The 22,158-nt window shown below is 40.8% G+C and overlaps 2 protein-coding genes across 5 annotated transcripts; one reads left to right on the top strand and one right to left on the bottom strand.

The window, feature by feature from the left end:
- Nucleotides 1–517: 517 nt before the first annotated feature.
- rnf34a (ring finger protein 34a) lies at nucleotides 518–7,709 on the top strand. Of its 2 annotated transcripts, XM_005729502.1 has the most exons (8): nucleotides 518–696; nucleotides 1,231–1,449; nucleotides 2,173–2,559; nucleotides 3,011–3,073; nucleotides 3,408–3,609; nucleotides 5,099–5,128; nucleotides 5,348–5,389; nucleotides 5,917–7,709. In XM_005729502.1, exons 1-8 carry the CDS (start codon nucleotides 691–693, stop codon nucleotides 6,102–6,104), a joined length of 1,137 nt encoding a protein of 378 aa, XP_005729559.1. In that variant the 5' UTR covers nucleotides 518–690; the 3' UTR covers nucleotides 6,105–7,709. The 2 variants fall into 2 exon arrangements, with proteins under 2 accessions (XP_005729559.1, XP_005729560.1); XM_005729503.1 differs by lacking the exon at nucleotides 5,348–5,389.
- A 681-nt stretch (nucleotides 7,710–8,390) lies between these two features.
- On the bottom strand, nucleotides 8,391–20,483 carry kdm2ba (lysine (K)-specific demethylase 2Ba). Of its 3 annotated transcripts, XM_013909938.1 has the most exons (11): nucleotides 20,342–20,483; nucleotides 16,794–17,018; nucleotides 16,519–16,662; nucleotides 15,527–15,613; nucleotides 14,891–15,181; nucleotides 12,679–13,493; nucleotides 12,342–12,505; nucleotides 12,093–12,254; nucleotides 11,463–11,681; nucleotides 11,310–11,383; nucleotides 9,580–9,652 (listed from the first exon to the last, which is right to left on the bottom strand). In XM_013909938.1, the coding sequence occupies exons 1-11, from the start codon at nucleotides 20,393–20,395 to the stop codon at nucleotides 9,638–9,640; spliced, it is 2,250 nt and encodes a 749-aa protein (XP_013765392.1). In that variant the 5' UTR covers nucleotides 20,396–20,483; the 3' UTR covers nucleotides 9,580–9,637. The 3 variants fall into 3 exon arrangements, with proteins under 3 accessions (XP_005729561.1, XP_013765391.1, XP_013765392.1); XM_005729504.2 differs by lacking the exon at nucleotides 11,310–11,383 and having other exon boundaries at nucleotides 8,391–9,652; nucleotides 14,891–15,172; XM_013909937.1 differs by lacking the exon at nucleotides 11,310–11,383 and having other exon boundaries at nucleotides 8,391–9,652.
- Nucleotides 20,484–22,158: the final 1,675 nt, after the last annotated feature.

Raw genomic sequence — 22,158 nt, forward strand, 5'->3', positions numbered from 1 at the left:
CTTCATTTCCATAGCAACGGCGGTTGAGGATTATGGGTAGTGTGCAGTTACGGGATTAGTGACAGTGCGCCGTCTGCATTAATTGGTCTAATTGGTTGGAGCCGAGCGCATCCAAAACTATGGAGCCCCGCAGGGGACATGGGAGAAAAAAAAATTAAGACGGACTTTTGCGAGATCTCGCAAAAGCTCCGTATAAATAGAATTACAAGAGCATATGTATAAAAAAAAACAGCCATTATTGAAGTATCTGTTTATGGTTCAAAGAGTGGCAACCTGAGAAGAATTAGAAGGGGCACACTTGTGGAATGATGATGAATTAAAACTTAAAATTAATATTCGTTTGTCTGTTTCAGAGCAAAGATAGGATTATCACTGTCTGCGAATCATTCTATCTTATCTTCTAAAATTATTATCTTCATTTGTGTTTGTTTTGGCGAAATTTGATTATAAAGTGCCTACATATTTTTGTTCATTTTTGTGGACAATTTCTGCAAGTTAACAGTAGGTGGCACTAATGCGTCGCCTGGCTGTAATAAGACCACAGAAGCAGCAGTACAGCGGCGGTGGACTCGGGAGTTGGTTTCATCACATTACGTTCAGAGAAGATACTTTATCTAAATAAGCGACGCTACGCATTGCAATGGTTACACTGACAGTCTCTTTTGTCTTGGTAGACACGCCGGAGTTGCAATGAAGGTATTTTTTTCTTTACATAACCTTTGTTCCAATTATCTGTCTGATTAGATTTTCGCTAGCACCAAACGGCTAACGCAAGCTTCAGGTCGCTGACGTTTCTGGGCTTGTGCTGGCTAAATACTCAAAACGGCCGGACAAACAGCCACTCTGGCACCTGTCACTCAACACTGATTTGACGTTAAGGTTATTTAGTTACATTAGGTTTCCAGGTGAATATCGGTCTAGCTTTTTTTCTGCTTTTTTGTGACATTAGGTACCTTAAGTGCTTTTACTGTTGACATTTACTTTATCTATTCACATCTTGTGCTTTATGAACAGCTCGTACAAACCCCTTCTAGTAGTTTCATGTATTATAATCATGTATAATATGCACATATATGTGACCTTGTGGTGCTTGTGGTGCTTGTGGTAACCGTGTATAAATTATACTGATGGGCCTTTGTGGTTGACATATTGTCAGTAAGAACAAGATGTTCTTCAGGATTCAACGTGAAGACACTAAATACTGAAGTAAAGGTGTTTTATAAATGTCAGGCAGGGGCCTCTTCCATGTGGGCTTCATGCTGTGGTCTGCTGAATGAAGTCATGGGTACTGGGGCCGTCAGAGGCCAGCAGCCAGGGTTCGGGGCCGGTGCTGGACCCTTCAGATTTGCCCCCAGTGCGGGATATTCCACGTACCCGCCCACCAGCTCAGGGAGTCCCAGTCTTGTATGCAAGGCCTGTGGTCAGGCCTTCTCAGTCTTCAGGAGGAAGGTAGGTGCCTGGGTGTTCTGTCTAATACAAACATATTACCTGGTCTGATAAGGAGGAAACATATTAAATGAATTATTTAGACAGAAGTACTGTGGGCATGGAGAGTGTGCGTGCTTAGCTCATTTTCTCATGTGCATTTTTAATGGGTGTTCTTTTTTTTTTTTTTGAAGAAAAAAGCATGTAATTATAAAGGTTTAAACGAATTCAAATAGTTAAAAAGAGGCTAACTGGTTTTCTAGAGTGCTGACATGATGAATATTTATTTGTCCTGGGACAAAAAGGCACAAGTTGGGAGGCAGATGGACCAACATGCTAGTGCTCTAATATCTTCATGCTCAGGCTCTCATTCTGTCTGAACCCTCTGCACACCACCATGCCGGTCTAATCCCATATCTTGCATTTATTACTCTTTGATGTTTGTCACATAAAAGAAAGCACCTCCTGTCTCTGTCTGCATGGGAAGAGCAGATGTGAGTGATAGAAATGCAATAAAGCTCTGGTGGCATTCAGTGATTTATTAAATGGTTTTGGTATTTTTCCTGTTTTGACTGTAATAGCAATATTTATTATAAAATATATGTGCATATAAGGAGGAGAATGAGACAGGTTACATTTTTGTCTGTGACGTCTTCCTGCGATGAGATACCTTGCAGTAGCACGTGGCGGAAGGTGTGCATAAATCACTAATTCCCTCATTTCCATCACCTTGTTTTTCTTCCTCAGTATATTTGCTGCGACTGCAAGAAGAGCTTCTGCTCTCTGTGCTCCGTGCTTCAGGAGAATTTACGCATTTGTGCCACGTGTCATTTGCTGAAGGCGACGGCCTTTCAGCGGCCGCGGCTCATGCGTCTCAGAGTGAAGGACCTGCGTCAGTACTTGCTGCTGCGTAACATCCCCACCGACACCTGCAGGGAGAAGGAAGATCTGGTGGACTTGGTTCTCTGTCATCAAGGAATCGAGGAAGAGGAGGACCCCGACATGACCAGCCTTCAGTCGCGTTCCCTGTACACTCCAACCCCTTCTACCACACAGTCTGCCTCCGAGCTGTCTGCGTTCGCTGCCTCTCAGGAGGAAGCGCTCAGCAGGAGCGATAGCTCTGACACCAACCAGGTCAGAACCAGGTTAAACACATGTATGCAAATAACATACTCTCCAGACCTCTACAGATATTTATGTAGTAATACTTTTCTGTTGGTGCAACGCATACATTTCTAAGAAATTCACGTGAGTGTTTTCCAGAAAATGAGTCGGTTAGAGTTCACTGCTCATCCTTTCAGCTAAATTTGCACACCAACTAAATAAAAACAAATCAGGACTCTAGAAAGCAATAAAAGAAAGCAAATAAGCTAGAAGAGAGCCCAACCTCAAGCAGCCAGGAGCCACTATAAATACTTGTACCAGGCCTGATTATAGAGCAGTAAGCTTGTCTTTGAATGGAACGTACCAGGCATTGTTGTTTCCAGTGTATCAATGGGCTGGCTGAGGTCTGTCTAATCCTAATCTTCTGTTGGCGGCATGCTTCTTGTGTGCAGTGCATACTATGTTTGTTGTTGCCTTTCAGGATTTGGGAGACGGTACATCAGTGTCTCTTCTCAACTTGGATCCCAGTGAAGACACTCCTGAGGTCTTTCTATTTATTTTCCTTTTAATAAAAGTGAATTCATGCATTATTGCTGATAAAACTGTGGTGCAAGTATTAGAGAGCAGTGTGATGAATGCTTAGATGCTTTTGGGTGACTTGGGTTGAAAATCAATGAAAAGAATTTTATTCATCTAAGATCCCAGAAACAGTTCTGCTTACTTGGAGATATGAAAACTCAGTTATGCGTTCATGTTTGCAGACAGTTTAAAAAACAAACAAACAAATAAATTATAACGATTAACAAGAAGCAGAATATGATGAAAAAAAGAGTATTGTGTGCATAATATTTCATTTAGTGGTGTTTCCTGTCCTGTAGGTTAGTCCTCAGACTCGACGTTGGGCCAGAGCATCCCTCTCAGACATCTCCAGTTTACGGGATATTGAGGGCCTGTCTGTCAGGCAGCTGAAAGAGATACTGGCCAGGAATTTTGTCAACTATTCAGGGTGCTGTGAGAAGTGGGAGCTGGTGGAGCGTGTCAGCAGACTTTACAGGGAGACTGAAGAGAACAGGAAATCATGTGGGTATTAACTTTCTTACTGTGTTTAAATCCTGTGGGGGGAGGGGGGGCTGTCAGCTCTAAAGCAGTCCTGTTTTTTTATTTCCTATAGAAATCATCTATAGTATATGAAATGTTTGTAATAGTTAAGATCTTTTGCACATAAACGTGGTCTTATCTTCATCTAAATAACAATCACAGACAAATGTGACTAAACTAATAAAACACAAACACTCATTTTGTCGCATCTTTATTAAAGACTCTGAATAGATACTCACAGTCCAGGCTGGAAGAGTTTATTAACCTCTGTGCTAATTACTTCTCTAAAAAGTCCAGTGTTCAGGTAATACAGGATAGAGGTTACCTTTCAGGTTAGTAACCAGTCCTTGCATGTCTTTATTAAGTCTGCTGTTCTTAAGAACAAAAAGCGACTGGTGTGGTGTGAAGCATTAAGCAGCCTGCTCAGTCTCTCAGAAGGCTGAAATCTTTGGTCATGTGTAAATTTTGAGAAAAATCACTGAACAATAGGATACGATTAACGTAAACTACTACAGATCTTCTGGATATCCTAAAAGTTGTAGGACATTATTGTAGGATATGTTCAGCCAACAAAAGTTTAAGTGAACACAGCGGTATGTTTGGAGTGAAGAAAAGTCCTTCACACCTATCTGTGAAGCGCGGTCAGTGCACAGTGTAAAAGGTGGGCGTAGCTACCGTGATGTCATCTGTTTGTTTCTGATGTTGTGTTTTGAAGTCTTGAGATTTGTATTTTCATCCTTGCCATCTTTTTTTTTTTTTTCTTTTTTTCATTTGAAAAAGAAATAAATACAAACTGATTTGATGAGGGTGGCTAGGCTAACAGTGAAAGTGCTTACTTATTAGCTAACAACTTGTCAATCACAAGCCAGCAGCACGACATCCATAATCCTGTTTTTTGGAATGTAGTATAACCAAGATTTACAAGATTTACAATAAGCTAATTTCTTATTCGGTATAATCCAAAATAAGTCACTGAGGCCCTGTCCTACAGACATCTAGAGGACCAGAAGTCTTTTTTTTTTTACAGCCATTGCTGTGAATAGGAGAAAATCAGAAGTCCTGACCTTAATTTAACTGAGATGACCTAAAGAAGAATCAAGATATTTTAGAATTACTGATGAACTGAAACCATTATGTAGGCGGCTTGAATCTAAATTCCTCCTGACAGTTGTGCAAGTCTCGGGCAGCTATAGGAAATGTTTAAAAAAGCTGTGGTTGCTTACAAAAACAGACTGTACCATTTAATAAACTGTAGAGTTAACCTTCTCCAGCCTGTACTGTGAGCCAGTAATAAAGATAATAAAGACAGTAGAAGTAGAGCTGTGTTTATAATTAATATCAGACCGCATTTTATCAGCAAGTTAAACATAGAAATCCAGCTAACTTCAAAGAGTTTACAAGCCTTTTCAACTGCATCATGTTGTGTGGTCGAATGAAGTGTGTCAGTACATTTCATTTATTTCTCTTGCAGTGGAAAATGTGAGCAGCACTGTAACCACAGGTAAGTTTTCACCCAACTTCTGTGTGCAGTGTCCTAGATGTCATTGTTGGAACTACATCCTGTTTTTAACCACTGAAACTAAATATCTCTGCTTCCTCTGACAATATTATTTACTGCGAGTGCTATTGATAACTCACACAGGTAGGGTCATTTGAACGAGTTTTTCGTTTAGACTCCTGTTGATATGTCTCGCGCTTGCTTTACTCCTCCCTCATAAAGTGATGACCTTCCCCCCTCCCATCTGCAATGGTGCCATTGGAGGTAAGGCTTATACCTTGTGGTCACATGTTCCATCTATGAACCCATCTGCACCGCACCAGTGTTCGTTGTGAACCTGTTCTCATTTTCCATTCGACCCATTTCTTTGAAACATTTCCATACGTGGTTCTTCCTGTGAGGGGATATTGATGTTGCATTGAGGATGAAAGTTGAATGTTCATTTATCCCACTTAAGAAAATTGAAGATTGATTTTCATGGTGGATCAATCTCCTTCATCTATTCGTGTGTGTGTGTGTGTGTGTGTGTGTTGAATATGTGAAGTAATTATATTGAAAACTGGAGTATGTCAGCCCTGTGTGTTCACTCTGAGCTTGCTTCTAGAGATCAAAATTGTGTGGTTGACATAGTAACATCTTGACACTTAGAAACCGCAGGGGTTGTTATTTTGCAGGCGATTGTGGGCATGACCTACCTCGATCAGACAAGGGTGCTTTGTGAAGCTTTGAGTATTCCAGTGCTCTCTTACCCTTTACTCATTGTGTGGATATATCACTCTCTTTTCTCGCAGATGGGGAGAACTGTCCACTGACGATTCACGACGACAACCTCTGCAGGATCTGCATGGACGCTACGATCGACTGCGTCCTCCTGGAGTGTGGACACATGGTCACTTGCACCAAGTGCGGCAAGAGGATGAACGAATGCCCGATCTGCAGGCAGTACGTCGTGAGGGCTGTGCACGTCTTCAAATCCTAATGCACCTCTGCAGCACCACTGCACCTGCTTCAGACTGAGACTGTACCTTAACCTCAACAATGCAGCTCGTAACCTTCAAATCCCCAAAAGACTCAGTCTGTGGATGTTTGTATTCCCTGAGGTCTCACTTTATTTGCACAGTGAAATCTAAGAAATGTCTTTCTGAAGAATTTTGACTATTCGCTTTCACGAGTGGGCAGAGCGTAGGAACGTACCCTCCAGCAAGTCATTCCTCAAGTTAACATATCTTCCATATCTGTGTTTATTCTCAAATGTCTTAAATGTATTTCTTACAGTTTTTCAAAGCAAAGAATGTGCGGCACGAGCCGCGTGCAGTCTTGTTAAACAACGCTTCACCCTCAGATCTGCCTGTAAACTGTAGCTGGTTCTCTACTCTGCTGGGCATTCCTGAGAGCACCTCACTTAACAACTGCTGCAAGTGACTACATATCTTCATGAGGGCGAGGGCACATGCTGAAGCTCAAGGAGAGTGTGAACTAGGTGCCAAATAATGCGTCATGCCCTTATGCTTCTCACCTTTTTTTTTTTTTCCTTTCTCTCCCCTTCCTTCAGCTGTGAGGGTTAGTGTTGGATTGTTGATTCCTCAGCATGTTTGACCAGAAAGCACTTTTCTTCACAACTGTGTGTTGATCCACTACTCGCAAGCGACCTAATAGTAGCTGAGTTAATGCGTGCTTATCTTTGAGCTGCTTGAATTCAAAGCCGCTGTGATTTTTCAGATGGAGTTGACATATAATTGTTCTGTTCACTTATTTTGTTACATAACTACTTGTATGCATTACACATTTTAAATGATCACACAACGTCTGTCGTTACAGCAATAGCTAACCTCCGCTGTCACCTCTTGATTTGTCTCTTTAGTGGAGACAAAGTACGAAAACCGGTGCTAACTCATCCCACCACCTTCCCCAACCACCTCCCGCTGAACTGTTTTTTTTGTTTTGTTTTTATTTGTCGTGTATTGTTGAGAATGGAATGAAGTGTCTTAACGAGTTGAATTTTCTCATGTAGGAGTAATGTATTGAACTAACTATTCAAAGATATAGCTATGAGTTTACTGACACCTGTGATATAGGAAGTAAATAGAAGTTAATGACTTGCTGATGTATATTTGCATATATGGATCCATATGAGATATGTATATATCTATTTTTTTTTTTAATTATTTGAAGTGGCCCAGGGATTGGGTTCAGTTTATATTTAGAGGTTTACATTTTTCCTGTCAGGTGATTTAAAATGTGTTTAATCTGCATTAATTTGCTTGAACCAGAGCATGACACTGCTTTATTACACCAGATAGGTCATATCCTACTCCTTAGATTGCCCCTACCCCTGAAACAAATTCTCTGCTTTTATTTTCCCACAAAACCCTGCTCTTTCACAAGCTTTTCGCTCTGTACTGTAACCCACAAAGTCAAAATTGCTGCTATTACAGTAAAGATGTCCGCTACAGTCATGCACAGTAGCGGATCAGGTTGCACTTTTTTCCTTTTACAGAGGGTTTAATTGTGTGCTAGGTTTGGTCTTTGTATTTGGGAATGTTGAACTTTTTATTTTGGTAATTAAAATTTCAATTGAAATCTGCATGTGTCTTTTACTGTCCTGGCTAATGATTACTGAGGAAGTGATCATGTCACAGCCTTTTAAGTTCCAAACACAAAATTGTTCAAGACAAGGCCTGGGTGGTGATGAGAGGTTTGTTTTAGAACACACTTCTTACTTCATTCTCTAAAATTGTATGGCGTTAAATTTGTGAAAAAATATAAACAAAAATCAATCCAATAATTTCTTACAACTTAAACACAAACAAAAGTTAACTTGATCTGATTTCACTACTTCAAAAAGTGGTAAAAAGAAAATTATTTTAAACCCTCTTATTGTATTTCTCTGATATTTGGCAAACATGACTTTTTTGCAAGTCATCCACCCATCTGTCATGAGGGGGCTGGATCCTATGCCAGATGTCATAGGGTGAGACGTGGGGTACACACTGGACAGGTTGCCAGTCTTTCACACGACTAACAGTGAGGCAGGCATTCATTCACACTTATGGGTCATTTAGAAGCACCAATGAACCTAACTGCATGTCTTTGGACTGTGGAAGAAAGCTGGAGAAAGACCACAAACAGATGGTGGATTCAAACCCAGGACCACCTTGCTGTGAGGCAACAGTACAAACTACAGGCTTGTGCCAAATGTACAAATTAGGTAAAATCTATTAGCCCTGTGAGAATATGGAAAAAAGAGAAAAGAGCAAAGCCTCGCTTTAATGGTACAAATGAAATTCTTTTAATGCATATTAGCACATCATTTTTGGATTTACAAATATAAACATCACATTCACCTGAGGTGATCAATTACAGCACAACAACCAAAATACAACACCTACTGTAGGGAGTATAGGTTCAAAACTATGCAAATGAGTTATTTGCAAAGGTCAGCGTTAGCAGATTATATAAACCAGAACCAGGTGAAAACAGATGTGTGGGGGATTACTGTATTATCACAAAGTCAGTTTCACAGTTGCTGGGACAGTCAGCTTCCTGTTACTAACTTTTGGGTGTTGAACTTCACCCGCTGGGAGCTGCAACAGGCTTAAATCACCCTGATAAATTACTTGTACTAATTATTTGACCCAGCTATGTGACACACCTATGTCAACTTACTGAATAAATACAAACAGTAATAAAAAAAACAATCAATAAATTAATATTGAAATATTGTTGAAAACCCCATAAAGCAAAAACACTCCACAGTTTAAAGTAGTAATGTAACTGAAGGCATGAGGGTGTAACAGAATATGAAATTTGTTTATCTTTTTTTTTTTTTTTTATCTTCATCAAAAAGACATTCTAAATATTTTTATGATCAGATATATTGTACATGCTATTTTATTTCTCTGATACTGAAGTGATGTTAAATTCAAATGTACATTTTGGCACGCAGACTGTTACAAGAGGGCAAACTGAAGGAGATCATTTTCAGTTCACGGTACAGTCTCTCTGTGATAATAGTTCCTGAGACACTGTAAACTCATGAAATGTTGCTGCTATAAAAATACTGTTTTTCAAATATTTAAGGAATAAAAATAACCCAGGAGTCAATTACAAGCAGGTCTTTATAAAAGTACAGTCTCAAAAGAAACACATGCATGCCATCTCTTCTTAACCCGTCCAGTGAATGTTTGTCACCTCCTGACATTAGACTCCAAGGCTTCCATCCAGTCAACCTCAATCTTTCACTTCAGTTTACTGACAGTGATTCAGAGACTTATCACAGGACCAGTTGTTCCATTAAGTGCAAAGACCATCTTTGAAGTCCTTTTATTGTTTGCCCTGTTGGGAACTAGCTTATCTTCTGCAGCAATTTGTCCTCTTTCAATTTAAACGGTACACTCACAGACATCTCTGCGATGAACCTTTCACAGGCTGCCTTGGTCACCTGCTTGCAGAAGCGAAGGTCTATCTGACAGATGCTTCCGCAGCGCTTGAAGAAATTTAAGGAATGGTCCGTTACTCTGTTACACACTGAAAAAATGAGGCAAGGAAAAAGGGTTAGAAGAACAGAAAACTGTCAGTCCTGCTAATTTAAAAATGTATACGTCTCCAGACTAATCACATCTGGCATTCAAAAACTGGGCTTTATTGCTATAAATGTAAACCGGGGACTTTGATAAGGCTGGGACTAAAATGTAAATAAAAGCAGAAAGCAATGATCTGCAGATCTCGCGCATTTCCTTTTTTCAAAACAGTACACAAAAAACTGAGAAAATGTGCAATTTTAAGAAAAATATTACCTCATTTTTAATTTGATGGCAGCAGCATGTCTCACAAAAACTCAAACATTGGGATGGAGGCAACAAAAGGCCAAAACAGTAAGTGGTACTAAGAAGAAGCAGCTGAGGGAATATTTTTAAACTAATTAGGTTAATTGGCAACAGGCCAGTAATGTCTGGTTATTAAAAGTGCATCTTAAAGAGACACTTAAGAGTTCTTTAGAAGTGAAGACAGGCTTTACAAAACACTGCCCTCACAATTCTGGAGAAATCTCCTCACAGCAGACAAGATCAACAATTAATATCGGATGCCTGTTATCTCCTGGCCCTCAGGTGGTGCAGCACTAAAAACAGGCATGATTCTGTCATTGAGAGCAAAACTGTTATGTGGTCAGAAAAATCAAAATGTCAAATTATTTTTAAAAACCATGGACACCTGATTTTCTGGACTAAAGAGGAGAGGGCTTGTCATCCAGCTTACTACCATCTGTGACGTATGGGCGGTATGGGCGGACTTTAGTGCCTATGGAACTGGCAGCTTGCACATCTGGAAAGGCACAATCAATGCTGAAAGCTATATACAGCTTTTAGAACACCATATGCTCCCACCACAACAATGCCAAGTACATGTCCTAGTTTTCTGAGACATTTTGTTGCCATCCGATTCAAAACAAGCTAATATTTTTCTTACAATTGTAACATTTTCTTATTTTAAACATTTGAGATGTCATCTATGTTCTGTTATGAATAAAATATGCGTTTACAATATTTGCAAAGCATTGCATTTTGTCTTGTTTTTTACATTTTACACAATGACAGTAAAGAAGATTGTAATTCTGAGTACCGTTGCTAATTCAAACCAAAAAAAAACACAAGCTAAGTGCACAGTAGCTGAAATGCTAAAAGCAGCATATTAAAGGAAGTAAACTAACCAATGCTAAGTATACTAATCTATTTATTCATCTCAAGTCCAAGTATATAATTTCCTGGAACAATCAAGCACAACCCACAGCATTTAAATAATTTAGTGGCTAATATCGATGCTTTAGCAAAACCCCCTATTTCGCCTTCTTCCTCTGTGGTTAACACAAGAGTTGTTATTGTCTTGTATTTTCCATTACTTTTGAAAACTTCTATATAATTTTAAACACTTATTTTGACTGCAGTTTATTTTACAGAGTTGGTTTACTTGTTTCAGTTTTGTTTTATTAGTTTCAATGTTTGTTTGTTTTTATTTTGGCACCCAAAAGAGACACCAACACAAACAATACAAACACTTGAGACACTGGAAACAGACACACCCAGTCTCAATAAAAATATCAACCATTGTATGTCTTATGACAAGTTCTATTTTGTCCTAACAGAGGTGCTTTCTGTGCTATTATATGGAAGTATGAGTTTAGACTGACCATCAGGTTATTTAAAGGACAGGAAGTGTGCCATTTATTTGAATTCAGCCGCCCAGCTGAACTTGTATGCAAGCCTGCTGGAAAAAAAACAAACATGAAAAAGCCTGATGCCTGTATATTCCCATGACTCCACGCTCTGATTCAACATCTCACCTGAGAGGTTGATTTCTGTGAGGGAATCTCTGGTTGTGGTCCCTGCTGCTGTCAGCAGGTTGACTGACTGGTCATTGATATGGTTGCAGTAGCTAAGGTCCAGCCTGGAGAGCAAAGGCATCTGTCGACTTATGAGGCGTAAAGACGTGTCGGTGATGTCCAGCCCCGCTAACCTCAGTTCCTCCACGTTCCGCAACTTGCAGCGGTTATCCAGCTGGCCTGTTATTTAGTTGGTCAAATAAAAAGTAACACAGAACAATTTTAAATTTGATCAACACCTCAAGATTATAAAAGTCTCTGACATTCAAGTTCACGCTTGTGTTTCAGTTTGAAAACGTAAATCTAAAGCAGCGCCTCCTGGAAAAATCTATTTTGGGCTTTGGAATGAGAGCAATAACTTTTTCAGCTACTGAAAAGCTTCCCACTCCAAGAGTTGCTCTATAAAATAGTTAGGAATGTGTAACTGAGTACCTAAGAGTTTTAACATTAACACTTACGCAAGTTAATGTGAAATGATTAGTAACTGTGTTTATGTTGCAGCTGTTAAAACTTAACTTTGAGTGTCATTTATGCATAACAGCATGGCTGGCAGGAGAAAAGGGCACATTTATGATAGTAGTTGTGCTTTACCTGGTCTGTTATCTGTGGGAGGGGAGAGGAGGTCCCTCATCTGTGCATCTTTGAGTCCCTCCACCCACTGCACATCGAGAGTGCGCAGCAGAGGGCAGCTGGAGGTGCAGAGTGCAGACACAGCAGCCCAGGAGCAACCTGACAGCCTTAACACTCGCAGACCTAAAACATATAGTGGCACTTTAAAACACTGATTTGGGGGGTGGGGGTTCTGTAACCTTAGATCAAAAATCCCTTATAGTTAAGTACCTGGCAGTCTGTTAATAAGCCAGCTTAATTGTTTCTTGGAAATGTTGGTCCAGCTGAGGTCCAGGGAGACTGGCTGTCGGCGGATAATCCCACTTAGCATGAGTGGGGTGATTGAGGTGCAGCGGTTCAGATCTATCTTTGTCCAGAGTCTCTTGTCACAACACCTAGCAGAAATAAAGATTTGTGTTGAATGTCAGGTCTTTGTGTCAAGGCAGAACACTCTAAACCAAACTGTAACTGCTCCTCCACATTTCAGAGGGTTTTTTTCTCTTCTGCACTAACTGTAAACATCAGAAATATATTTTAAATCACTGTTGAGATAGTGCTGTGCATTTACCATCTGTTCCACGTCTTGCACACTCTCATGCACACACACAGCTCCTGGTGTGTGAGATAGCGGAATATCTTCATCCAGAGCTCTCGCTGGATAATGTGTGCTTTTCCATCTTTTAGAGGCAGTCTGTCGGGAGGCGGGCTTATGGGAGGGGGCCGAATAACGTGCCGCTCCATTTGGACACACTTGGGTGGAGAGCGCGGAGGAACTGGCCGGGTTGTCGGAGTGCTCCTGTTGAAGCCCAGCGGAGTGATCTGACTTGGGTAGAAGTGTCGCAGCTCCCAGGAGTTCCCATTCATCTCTTTGGTCTTGAGGTGGGCCCTCTGATCCCCGAGCTCATTGCCGTTGCAGAACAGCTTCTTGGGTTCCTCGTTTTCCGTCTCTGGTTCAGGCTTCAGTGGTTGCCGGTTCTCATTGGCCATGCAGTCCTCGGTCTTCTGGATTTCCTGGGTAAGTGCTTTGCTCAGTTCCCGACTCAGCTCTCTGTTAGGTAAACGCCGCTTACGCCGAGCCTTTGGACGCGGGCCTTTTTCCTGGGTCTCGCTCCCGCCCTCACTGCTGGGGCCGGCCTGTGGAGAGCTACAGTGAGACTGGTCACTGTCTCCAACCGGTGTTCTAAGGCTGAGATTCAAAAGGTCGCTCTTGGAGTCCCTGTAATCCACATCATCTTCAGGGTCTCCAGAGCGCCCTTTCCTCTCTACACCGCTCTGGAAAAGAGGCTCCCTTCCGTCTTCATCCTCTTCTTCAGCATCTTCATCATCCTCTTCTCTCTTGATTTGTTGAAGAAGTTTGGAAAAATAAGGATCATCTGACCTTTCCTGGAGAAACAAAAAAAACAAAAACAAAACCACATGTCAGGGCTCTAGATCTTTTTGCCACGTTTGCACTGATACACCTAAAAGTTAGGCGCACCCACATTTTTCAACTGCATCACTTAACACTGCAGTTTTACATGTGCACTTTTTTGGGGGGAATATTGCTGTCCATACAGACAATATTGATTTAGAAATGATTAACTAACAATCTTGTCAACACAAGGTTCTTTATTTGGAGCACAGTTCTACAAGAAAGATAAGTTACTGAAAAAGTGTTTGTGCTTGCAGTGCTTTGGCACTCTTTGGTAACTTTGTAGACAATGTTAAAATGAATCATCACATCGGCCTCCTCTGGCGACCTGTTTGCTGCTGCCTGCCGCTGAAAGGCAGTGGGGAGAGGGGACACTTGGGCAGTGCATTTATCACAGCACATAATGTGTTTTCTGGATACACTGTGCTTTTTCGGGTTCAGAGAATGATGGCTCCTTGTCAGAGCACTGGCTATGAATTTCAGACGGATCAGGCCTTAACAAAAAAGTTATCAATAGTTCTTTTTACATCTTATTACCCACAGCTACATCCACTTCTGTCAGGCCTAGGCTACTCACTAGGGCTGGGTATCATCATTGATTTCTATAATCCTTTCGATTCAGATTTACAAGGTCCCGATTGGATTCAATTCAGTTTTGCCTCAGACAGTCTGGCGTTTTATAGCAGATAACCTTAAAAATATTCTGCAATTTTGCATAATTTTAAAAAGTTTAAATTTCTTCAGTATTGAACAGCAGAAGTTGCTGCCCTCTCTTGTCTGAGGTCATTAAAAAAAAGAAAAGAAAAAAAAAGCGTCAGATAGCGCTGTAAACAGCGGTAGTTTGGTGGGTAATTAAGCGAATTAATAATGGCGAAAACAGAGATTTGAGATGGGAAACTATTCTTAAAGTACACAGAGAGAGAAAGCTGTGCATGAAGTGTGATTTTATCATGGTGGAAGCAATACAGCAAAAGTCAGAGGGAATTAATGACGACATTCACGTGCTGTTGGGTAAGAAAGCCAAGAAAGAGAAAACTGATTCTGATGCGTCGGGTCCACGCTCTGTGTTTACGTCTTTGTGCGGAATTCTATCCACCTGCACTTTCAAACGTACACACGAAGGACCACAGGAATATCTGCACCACGGCCAATCAGAGAAGTCCCGCCCCTGACTATGTCTGACCACACTGAGACGGGTTTTTTTTTGTTTGTTTGTTTTTTTACTCGAACATCTGGTCGCACCGGTGCGAACTAGGATTTTTTTGAGTCGCACCATTGAAAAATTTGGTCGCATTTGTGACCAATTTGGTCGCACTCTAGAGCCCCCAAAATACTGCTCCATTTACACACTGTACATTATTATACAAACCTTCTTCCTCATACTGAGATCCTCTTCCTCATCATCATCAAACAGCTTCCTCTTTTTCCTCAGTTTGTCCTCGGGCCGGGGCCGTGGCAGGTTGCTGGGTGAAAGCACCGGCGGCTGGCGGCTGAGAGACTCCTCGGGTCGGTACCTGGGTGTCTCCTCTTTGTCTGACCTCCTCTTAGTTGCTGAAGAAGCGTCCCCTTCCTCCTTTGTCACAGGCTTCTGTTCCCTCAGCAAAGAGCCAGGGAGGTTGGAGGCATACTTGAACCCCGGGCCCCTTTTTTGCTTCAATGCCAAAGGGACAATAATTGCGAGACAACTTTATACCTTTAGCCTATATTGACAAGAAAAAGACGCTGTTCCTAAAAGTGCTCCTATGGTTTAATAAACAAAATCAATGTGACCGAGAACATAAAAGACACAGCAGTCAGAGGTTTCCTGCTTCACTGCCACATGTGAAAGATGACAAAAGTATAAACAGGAAGTGGCAAGTTGATCAACACACGCTTTAACCGAATATTGAAATAATGAAAGCAACAAAAGCTCTGTAATGCTAATTAATTCTCTTTTGTTTCCAAAACACACTTGATGAGCTGAAACGTGACATAAAAACCGTGACACACACATATTTGTACTCACTTTTCCACTCTTTCCAGCATGGTTGCATTTAGGACATTCCCAGCAGTTAGGGAGTTCATCATTCACCACCCCCGAAGCGTCGCACACCTGATAAAAACAACAGCCAAATGAGTCGGATTTCAACTTGAACTGCCAGCTCTCGCTTAGTCTTGTGTTCAGTGTGTTTAATGCAAACAAGGCAAGGGAAGTGAAAGTGGCTGTTGTGACGCGTACTTGTTAGGCAGGTCAGCACAGTTTAACCTCAGTCGCTGTTAAACATGCCAACTCTTGCTTCATGGATTACTCAGAAAAGGGAAGTATAAACAGTTAAAGATCTCAACTCGGCCTAAATATGCTGTTACAAATCTAAACTGCTGTATGAGGTTCCAAATATATTCTGCAACAAGACAATAAAACAGCTAGGAAAAACCTGTAACGAGGCACAAAGAGGCAGCCTCTTTTTTCTGTTTTGTTTGTTTGTTTTCTACTCTTTTGAGGAATTTAGCTGATGGCATTAAAAATTCGTAGCTCTTGCATGCAAAACAAACATGCAGACCATGCTTCAAAAACTGGTTTGACCAAACATATTCAAATAGCAAATTGTGTTTTCGCATAACAGGTTACAAACAGGGTGTGTGCAGTGTGTTGCCCTTTTTGGTCATGATCTAATACAGTTTATTTTTTAATCTGAGAGTTTGTTTTTAAACTCCTGACCTCTTAAGCTTTCTTAAGCGTGTGTTCAGTGAAACCCTCAGCGTGATGGTGTCATGTCGGGAGCCGTAAAATCTTAAGATCCACATCACAAACAAAGTTTTTTTAGCGTTATGTAAACATCAACATTTCTACCCAATTATCTCCTCTGACTGCGATTCAACTGCCTGAGTCACTCCTGTCATGTTACAATGATCTGAGATTCCTGGCACATTACTGCAACAGTGTGAGTCACCGTCACAATGACTGTAATGATGAGGTGGAGTTGTTCAGCTGTTCCCAACGTAGGCACCCTTCTGTACCTTCAGGCAGTTGGGATGGACGATCTCATTGCAGATGGAGCACTCCATCAGCATAAAGTTAAACTTGTCCTCCTCATCCTCCAGTGTGTCCTCCTTCCCGGCTTCTTTGCACACTACACACACTGCTGTGTGGGGCAACACAGGCTGCATGGGGAGAAAAAAGAAAAAACAAGCAGAAATAAAGTTTATTAAGCAGTGAATGCTTTGGAAAAACAAAGCTGACAGTGTTACATGTCTTCATGGATAATTTTGGCTCTAAAGCTCTACTGACTCACCGCGATGCACTGTCTCATGATGCAGGACTGCTTCATGCGCCCTGGTCCACCAAACTTCTTCATGTCCTTACAGAAGTGACACTCCCCGCATTCAGACCGCAAGCACGCCTCGCACTTTCTGCAGCGTGTCCTCCTGCGGCGGGCTCCAGAGGAGCTGCGGTTGGACGGCAGCTTAACAGCTGACGACGTCCCCATTTTGGGTTTGGGCCGGTTAGCTGCCCGCTGCTGGAAGGCAAAAAACGTAAGAGACATTAGATGATAACTCAAAATGAAGAGACTCTCTGTCATTGAGAACATGGACACAGGACCTTTAAGCAAACTAACAGGTGAACAGATATCAGACCAAACGGCTGAAATAATAGTAATCAGCGCAAGGAATCCCATCAAACTGGCACTGCCATCAAACTGTGATGCATGCATTATGTATTTATTTATAGGCTATTCTTGCTGCTGCTTAATTACATGTGAGTCATATGACCCAGCTACTAAAAAATTCCTTAACTAAACAAGGAATTTAGTTTAGTTCCACCTTGAACTTGGGATTTTACTATCCTTCGGCAAACAGAGCCATGTGGAAACAGTTTATACTTAAGCAGCAATTAATATTAATTTTCATCAATTAATTTCCCTTAATATTTCCTAAGTAATTATTTTGTCAACAAAATATCTGAAAAGTTGATCATGAACTCTCAAAATAACCCCAAATTAAGGTATTCAGATTACCATTTCAAGTAAAAAGTTCTCACATTTTAGAAACTGGAATCAGTGAATATTTGCATGTTTTTGCTTTAAAAAGTACTGGATTCCTATTGGATGGAACATTAACGACACATAAGTGGTGTTTGTAGGCTTTTGATATACAATTATTGTGTTACTGATTAAACAAATGATTTGCTTATTGGCTACTGGGTTAACTAGTACTCACTCTAAATCAAGTTAACAATTAAAAAAAAGAAAAACAAAGCTGTGGTCAGGGTAGTGTCTCTACCTTACGATATGAAGCACCTTGAGGCAATTTCTGTTGCGATTTGGCGCTATATAAACTGAACTGTACCCATAATGTAGGCATGTCAATGAAATTGTGTCCTCACAGTGCATGTTAAGCTTAGGGTTAAGGGTGTCACCTTGAGAATTGTGACAAAAGCATACTCCAAATCTTCTTATTTGAGTCACTGGAAGCAGCAACTGTGTGATGCTGTGGACTAAAAATAAAAACAGTAATTTAACGATCAGACTGAAATTTAAGCAACCAATTATCTAACTGAATCCTGAAACCTTAATTCATTTTGTGATTTTCTCACATCTCCTTCTTACTCTCTTCCCTGTTGCCATGGCAGGGCAATATAAAGCACTATGAAAATAAGACAAATCACACAGGAGGAGAGGTTACCTAGGCAACACATTTGCCTCTCTGATGGCAACTGTTTGAATAAAAAACTGAGAGAGATGGATAAAAATAAGCTCAGAGTGGAGCTATGATTTGTGCTCTGAGCACTTTCCTGATGTCATCTATTCTTATTCTATTACTGAAATCACACACGGCCCACGCACGACGGCTCATTTCAGCTCTTTGACCAATTATTACTCCATTCATTTGTATAAAACACCAAATTACAATAAATTAAGATCATTCAAGCCTCTGCGGTTGTCTTATGTGGAAGATGATACTGAGGCGTTGCAGACAGGTAAAACAAGATGTTCCAGGCGAACGATAACGTCACTCTTGCTTTCTGAATGATATTCACTGAAAGGAGTGGAGAAACCAGCCCTAAATATGTGCTAAAGAAGCTTCACGGCAAATTGCTAATAACAACAGTGACAACATGTTTCTTCTTGTTTAACAGAAACTGCTCTTTGGAGCGTTTTCCCCCAGGAGGATTTTGGAACGCGTTGTTAGATCTATCCCTTTACATAACAGAGTTTCTTCTGTTGTGTTGCTGTCAGCTCAAGAAGTTGTTCTTTGCCTGCTGCTGCTGCTGACAGAGCATCTATGCAAAACCAGGCTAAATGATCAAACCAGGCAAAGCTTATTTTCATGGTGCCAAGCTTTCCATTAATCCATCTGACTAATACGGAAATATGAGAAAGAAACACAGAAGAAAGGACAGGTGCTGTTGCTGCAGGTGTGGCTGATACCTCACCATTTCCCTAACCTTATCTCACATGACTTTGTCTCACATAGCATATCTAAAGTAAGGCCGAGTCTCTGAGCAAAAAAAGTCCATGCAAAGTCTAAAACCACAACAAAAAACTGACATGTCCTCCATTCCCTCCATGTCTCCAAATTTTATTTGGCTGCTTTTTTTAAAATCCCAGATGTATCTCCTCCCATGATCACTTAGTAGCCAAATGTGTAAACCACTACGCTACAGATCCACTGTCTCTGCACAGACACTAATTGGCTGCTGAGTCCTGCAAATAAAAACATGGCCCATATTGCTGTGACACAATCTTCTGACTCAGCATCAGCGTGGATGTCAGCGAGTGAAACTCACGTTTGCCTTCATCTGCTGCCCAGGCTCAATTAGCACAAATAACATGTGCTGCTCTCCCTATAATATGTCACAACAGAAGACTTCAAAATATGATCTTTGATGCTACACTGCTTGTGAGTGTTGTGGATATAAACATTGTGTAAGAGCAGGGGTCTGACGCTTACATCAGCACTTCTCCCATTTCTCTTGAACTGTACATGCCAACTGTGTGCTGGAGAGACTTGTGCAATATCTAATGAGCCCTGTGAGAAAGTATCCATGCTGCTGACCTCAAATGAGCATGCACTCCATGCCACTCATGAGAAGTTCCCCCCTGTAAGCCACATTAAAGCTTTATTTCTGTTAAAAATCAAACCCATTTGCCCAGTTTGGGGCCACTGGACTACTAAGTAACAGAAGTAGAGGCACTTCATTGTTACCCTCTCCCCACCCCCACCCCCTTTCTCTGTCCCTGCTTCCTCAACGTTTTTGACTAAAGCTTTCTTAAAGGCGCAGAGTTGTGGGACAAGTTTTGGAAGTGAGAGGAAATCAATCACATGAAAAACAGTTTCGATATAGCAGGTTAACCAAAGTGCACGACAAAATCACAAGTTGGCCAGCATAAAGTCGGATGGCCTTCACCGTTAAGGTAGTGGATGATAACGAGGTTGTGGTCACAGCCGCGGATCTGTAACCTCACTGGATGAGGCTGCTCGCTATTAAGAGGTGGTCAGTACAAAAATGGGTCGGTTGTGGCTAACAAGATAGATGGTGTCTAGGAGGCGAGGACACGGTGTGTTTTTGGACGGTCACGGAACACAAAAAGGAGGAACTCCAGTTCTTTTAAATGTGTACAAATATTTAGCTTTGTGTTTATTCGCTATTACCTGGCTGACCGAAGAATAAGGTTTAAAACACACCTTCTCCTTTCAACCCGACTAACCTACATAGAGAGAGGAAAAGCGGATACAAACATTCACCTGAAGTAACTGACGAAAAGGAAAAAACGCCAAAACCCTTTTTTAAAAATCGAGAAGCATACAGAGCAAAGTAGAGTTCACGAAATTAAAATACCTGCTCAGATTCTGAATCATATTCCTCATCGTCTCCGCTCAGTGACAAGGCCATGTCTCCTCTCTCTCATCGTTTGAGAAAACTAACATGGCTGAACAAGCTAAGTTCGTCCCCCCCCCCTCCTTCACACCAAACACACACAGGCAGCTTCTGCAGGCTGCGTTCACGAACCATAGGAAATATCAAAACTGACGTAAAAAACCTAAACGACACAACTATAATTCAAAATGTATTGGAAAGAAACGTAAACGCAGAGGGTTGTACAGAAATTTAACAAATATACAGGTTTCTGGGATGGTTCGTTATTGTATTAACACCCTATCCATATGACAATAAAATCGGCTAACTGTAATTAACGTGGCATGTTAACGCAACGTCGATGAAACAGGAAGTAAAGATAAGCAGGTAAAACAAGATGTCTCCCTCCCACACTCGTCCGTCTTTGCTTTTGTCTTGGCGTTTGTAGGCAGTCTATGGGCTGTATGACTCAGTGGCAGAACAAATTCTTCAAAGGTTTATTTAATGCGTTTAACCTTTTAATCCTTATGGGCTTAGCAGTTTACAAATAGCATTAAACTTCAAAAACACTCAGTGAGTTTATTCAGGCGTTTGTCATCAAATGTTGATAAGGTGATAATGTGTTTACTTTTAATAATTGAAACTTTAAAAATATTCCCAACTATACAGCCATGTATGTACAGTGTATAAAGTTCACCTAATGTAGCTAGATGTAAACACTCTTAAACTAAAAGTGAAAAACGGCACTTTGATTTCCCAGTCAAGAACTGTCTTTCTTATCTGATTTAGCCTACCTGACAGCAGATTCAACACAACGTGAAGTATGTATTACTCATTCTTTGGTTAGTTATATAATTATGATGATTAAACACAGAGTTATGTAAAGCAAGAATGTGTGTGTAAAGATTGAACATGAACATATTGACGCCACCCAGTGTTGAAACTCAGTTTGCTCCAGCTACAGTGTAATGGCTTTGGAATTATCTTGTCTAGGGCTCCTGACGGTGTAAGAACAGATTCATAGGTCAGTGTATTCACGACACAGGAGCAGTTCAACATAAAGCAAAAAGTAACATTTCTAATATTCTCTGTGAGATGTTTGGTTGTGCTATGTCTGGCCCCCGAATGGTTTCCCCTCCCACTGGCAGACTACTCTGGCAGTTCACAGAGAAGTACCACAACTAGATCCCCCCACTGATACAAAAAGTGTGCGTCCGCCTACTGAATGCCAGGAAATATACAAGTGGTTACCTTGTGGTAATTCAAGTGTTGCAAAACTTTCTGACTGAAACACCACTAAAAGGACCTGCTGCACCAAAGCAGAAATGTTTATATTTTAAATTTGTATTGTAGCTTGTTTTTAAATTCATTGCATTATCATTGTGTAATATCCTTTTTAAAGATAACAAGAAACTTTGAAAGATTTGTGATTTACCAGATATTTGTAAATTCTCATCTTGAAGTTGCATAGCAGGATTGATACTTTGTTTCCATCCTCTAAGTTGAATATGTAGCCCACTGAATTGTGTGAAATTACTATTATCTGTATATTTAGGAAACTGAAATAAAATACTTCAAACACAATATGAAAAAATGTTTGAACTTTGTCACGTCCTTTTTATTTATATTTCATGGCAAATTTAAACAAGAGCAAACCCAAAGTGCTTTCCAGACAGATGTGTTTATATTCTACATCTCTGTAACAGTGCGGCCTTTTGCGGCTGGATTTACAGTGAGGAAGACCAAGATAGTGGAACGAAGCATGTATTCACAGTATAGCTCTCCTCACAAAACTGTAT

The sequence above is a fragment of the Pundamilia nyererei genome, unplaced genomic scaffold (assembly GCF_000239375.1).
Source record: "Pundamilia nyererei isolate P.nyererei 1_Seehausen unplaced genomic scaffold, PunNye1.0 scaffold00033, whole genome shotgun sequence".
Lineage (NCBI taxonomy): Eukaryota > Metazoa > Chordata > Actinopteri > Cichliformes > Cichlidae > Pundamilia > Pundamilia nyererei.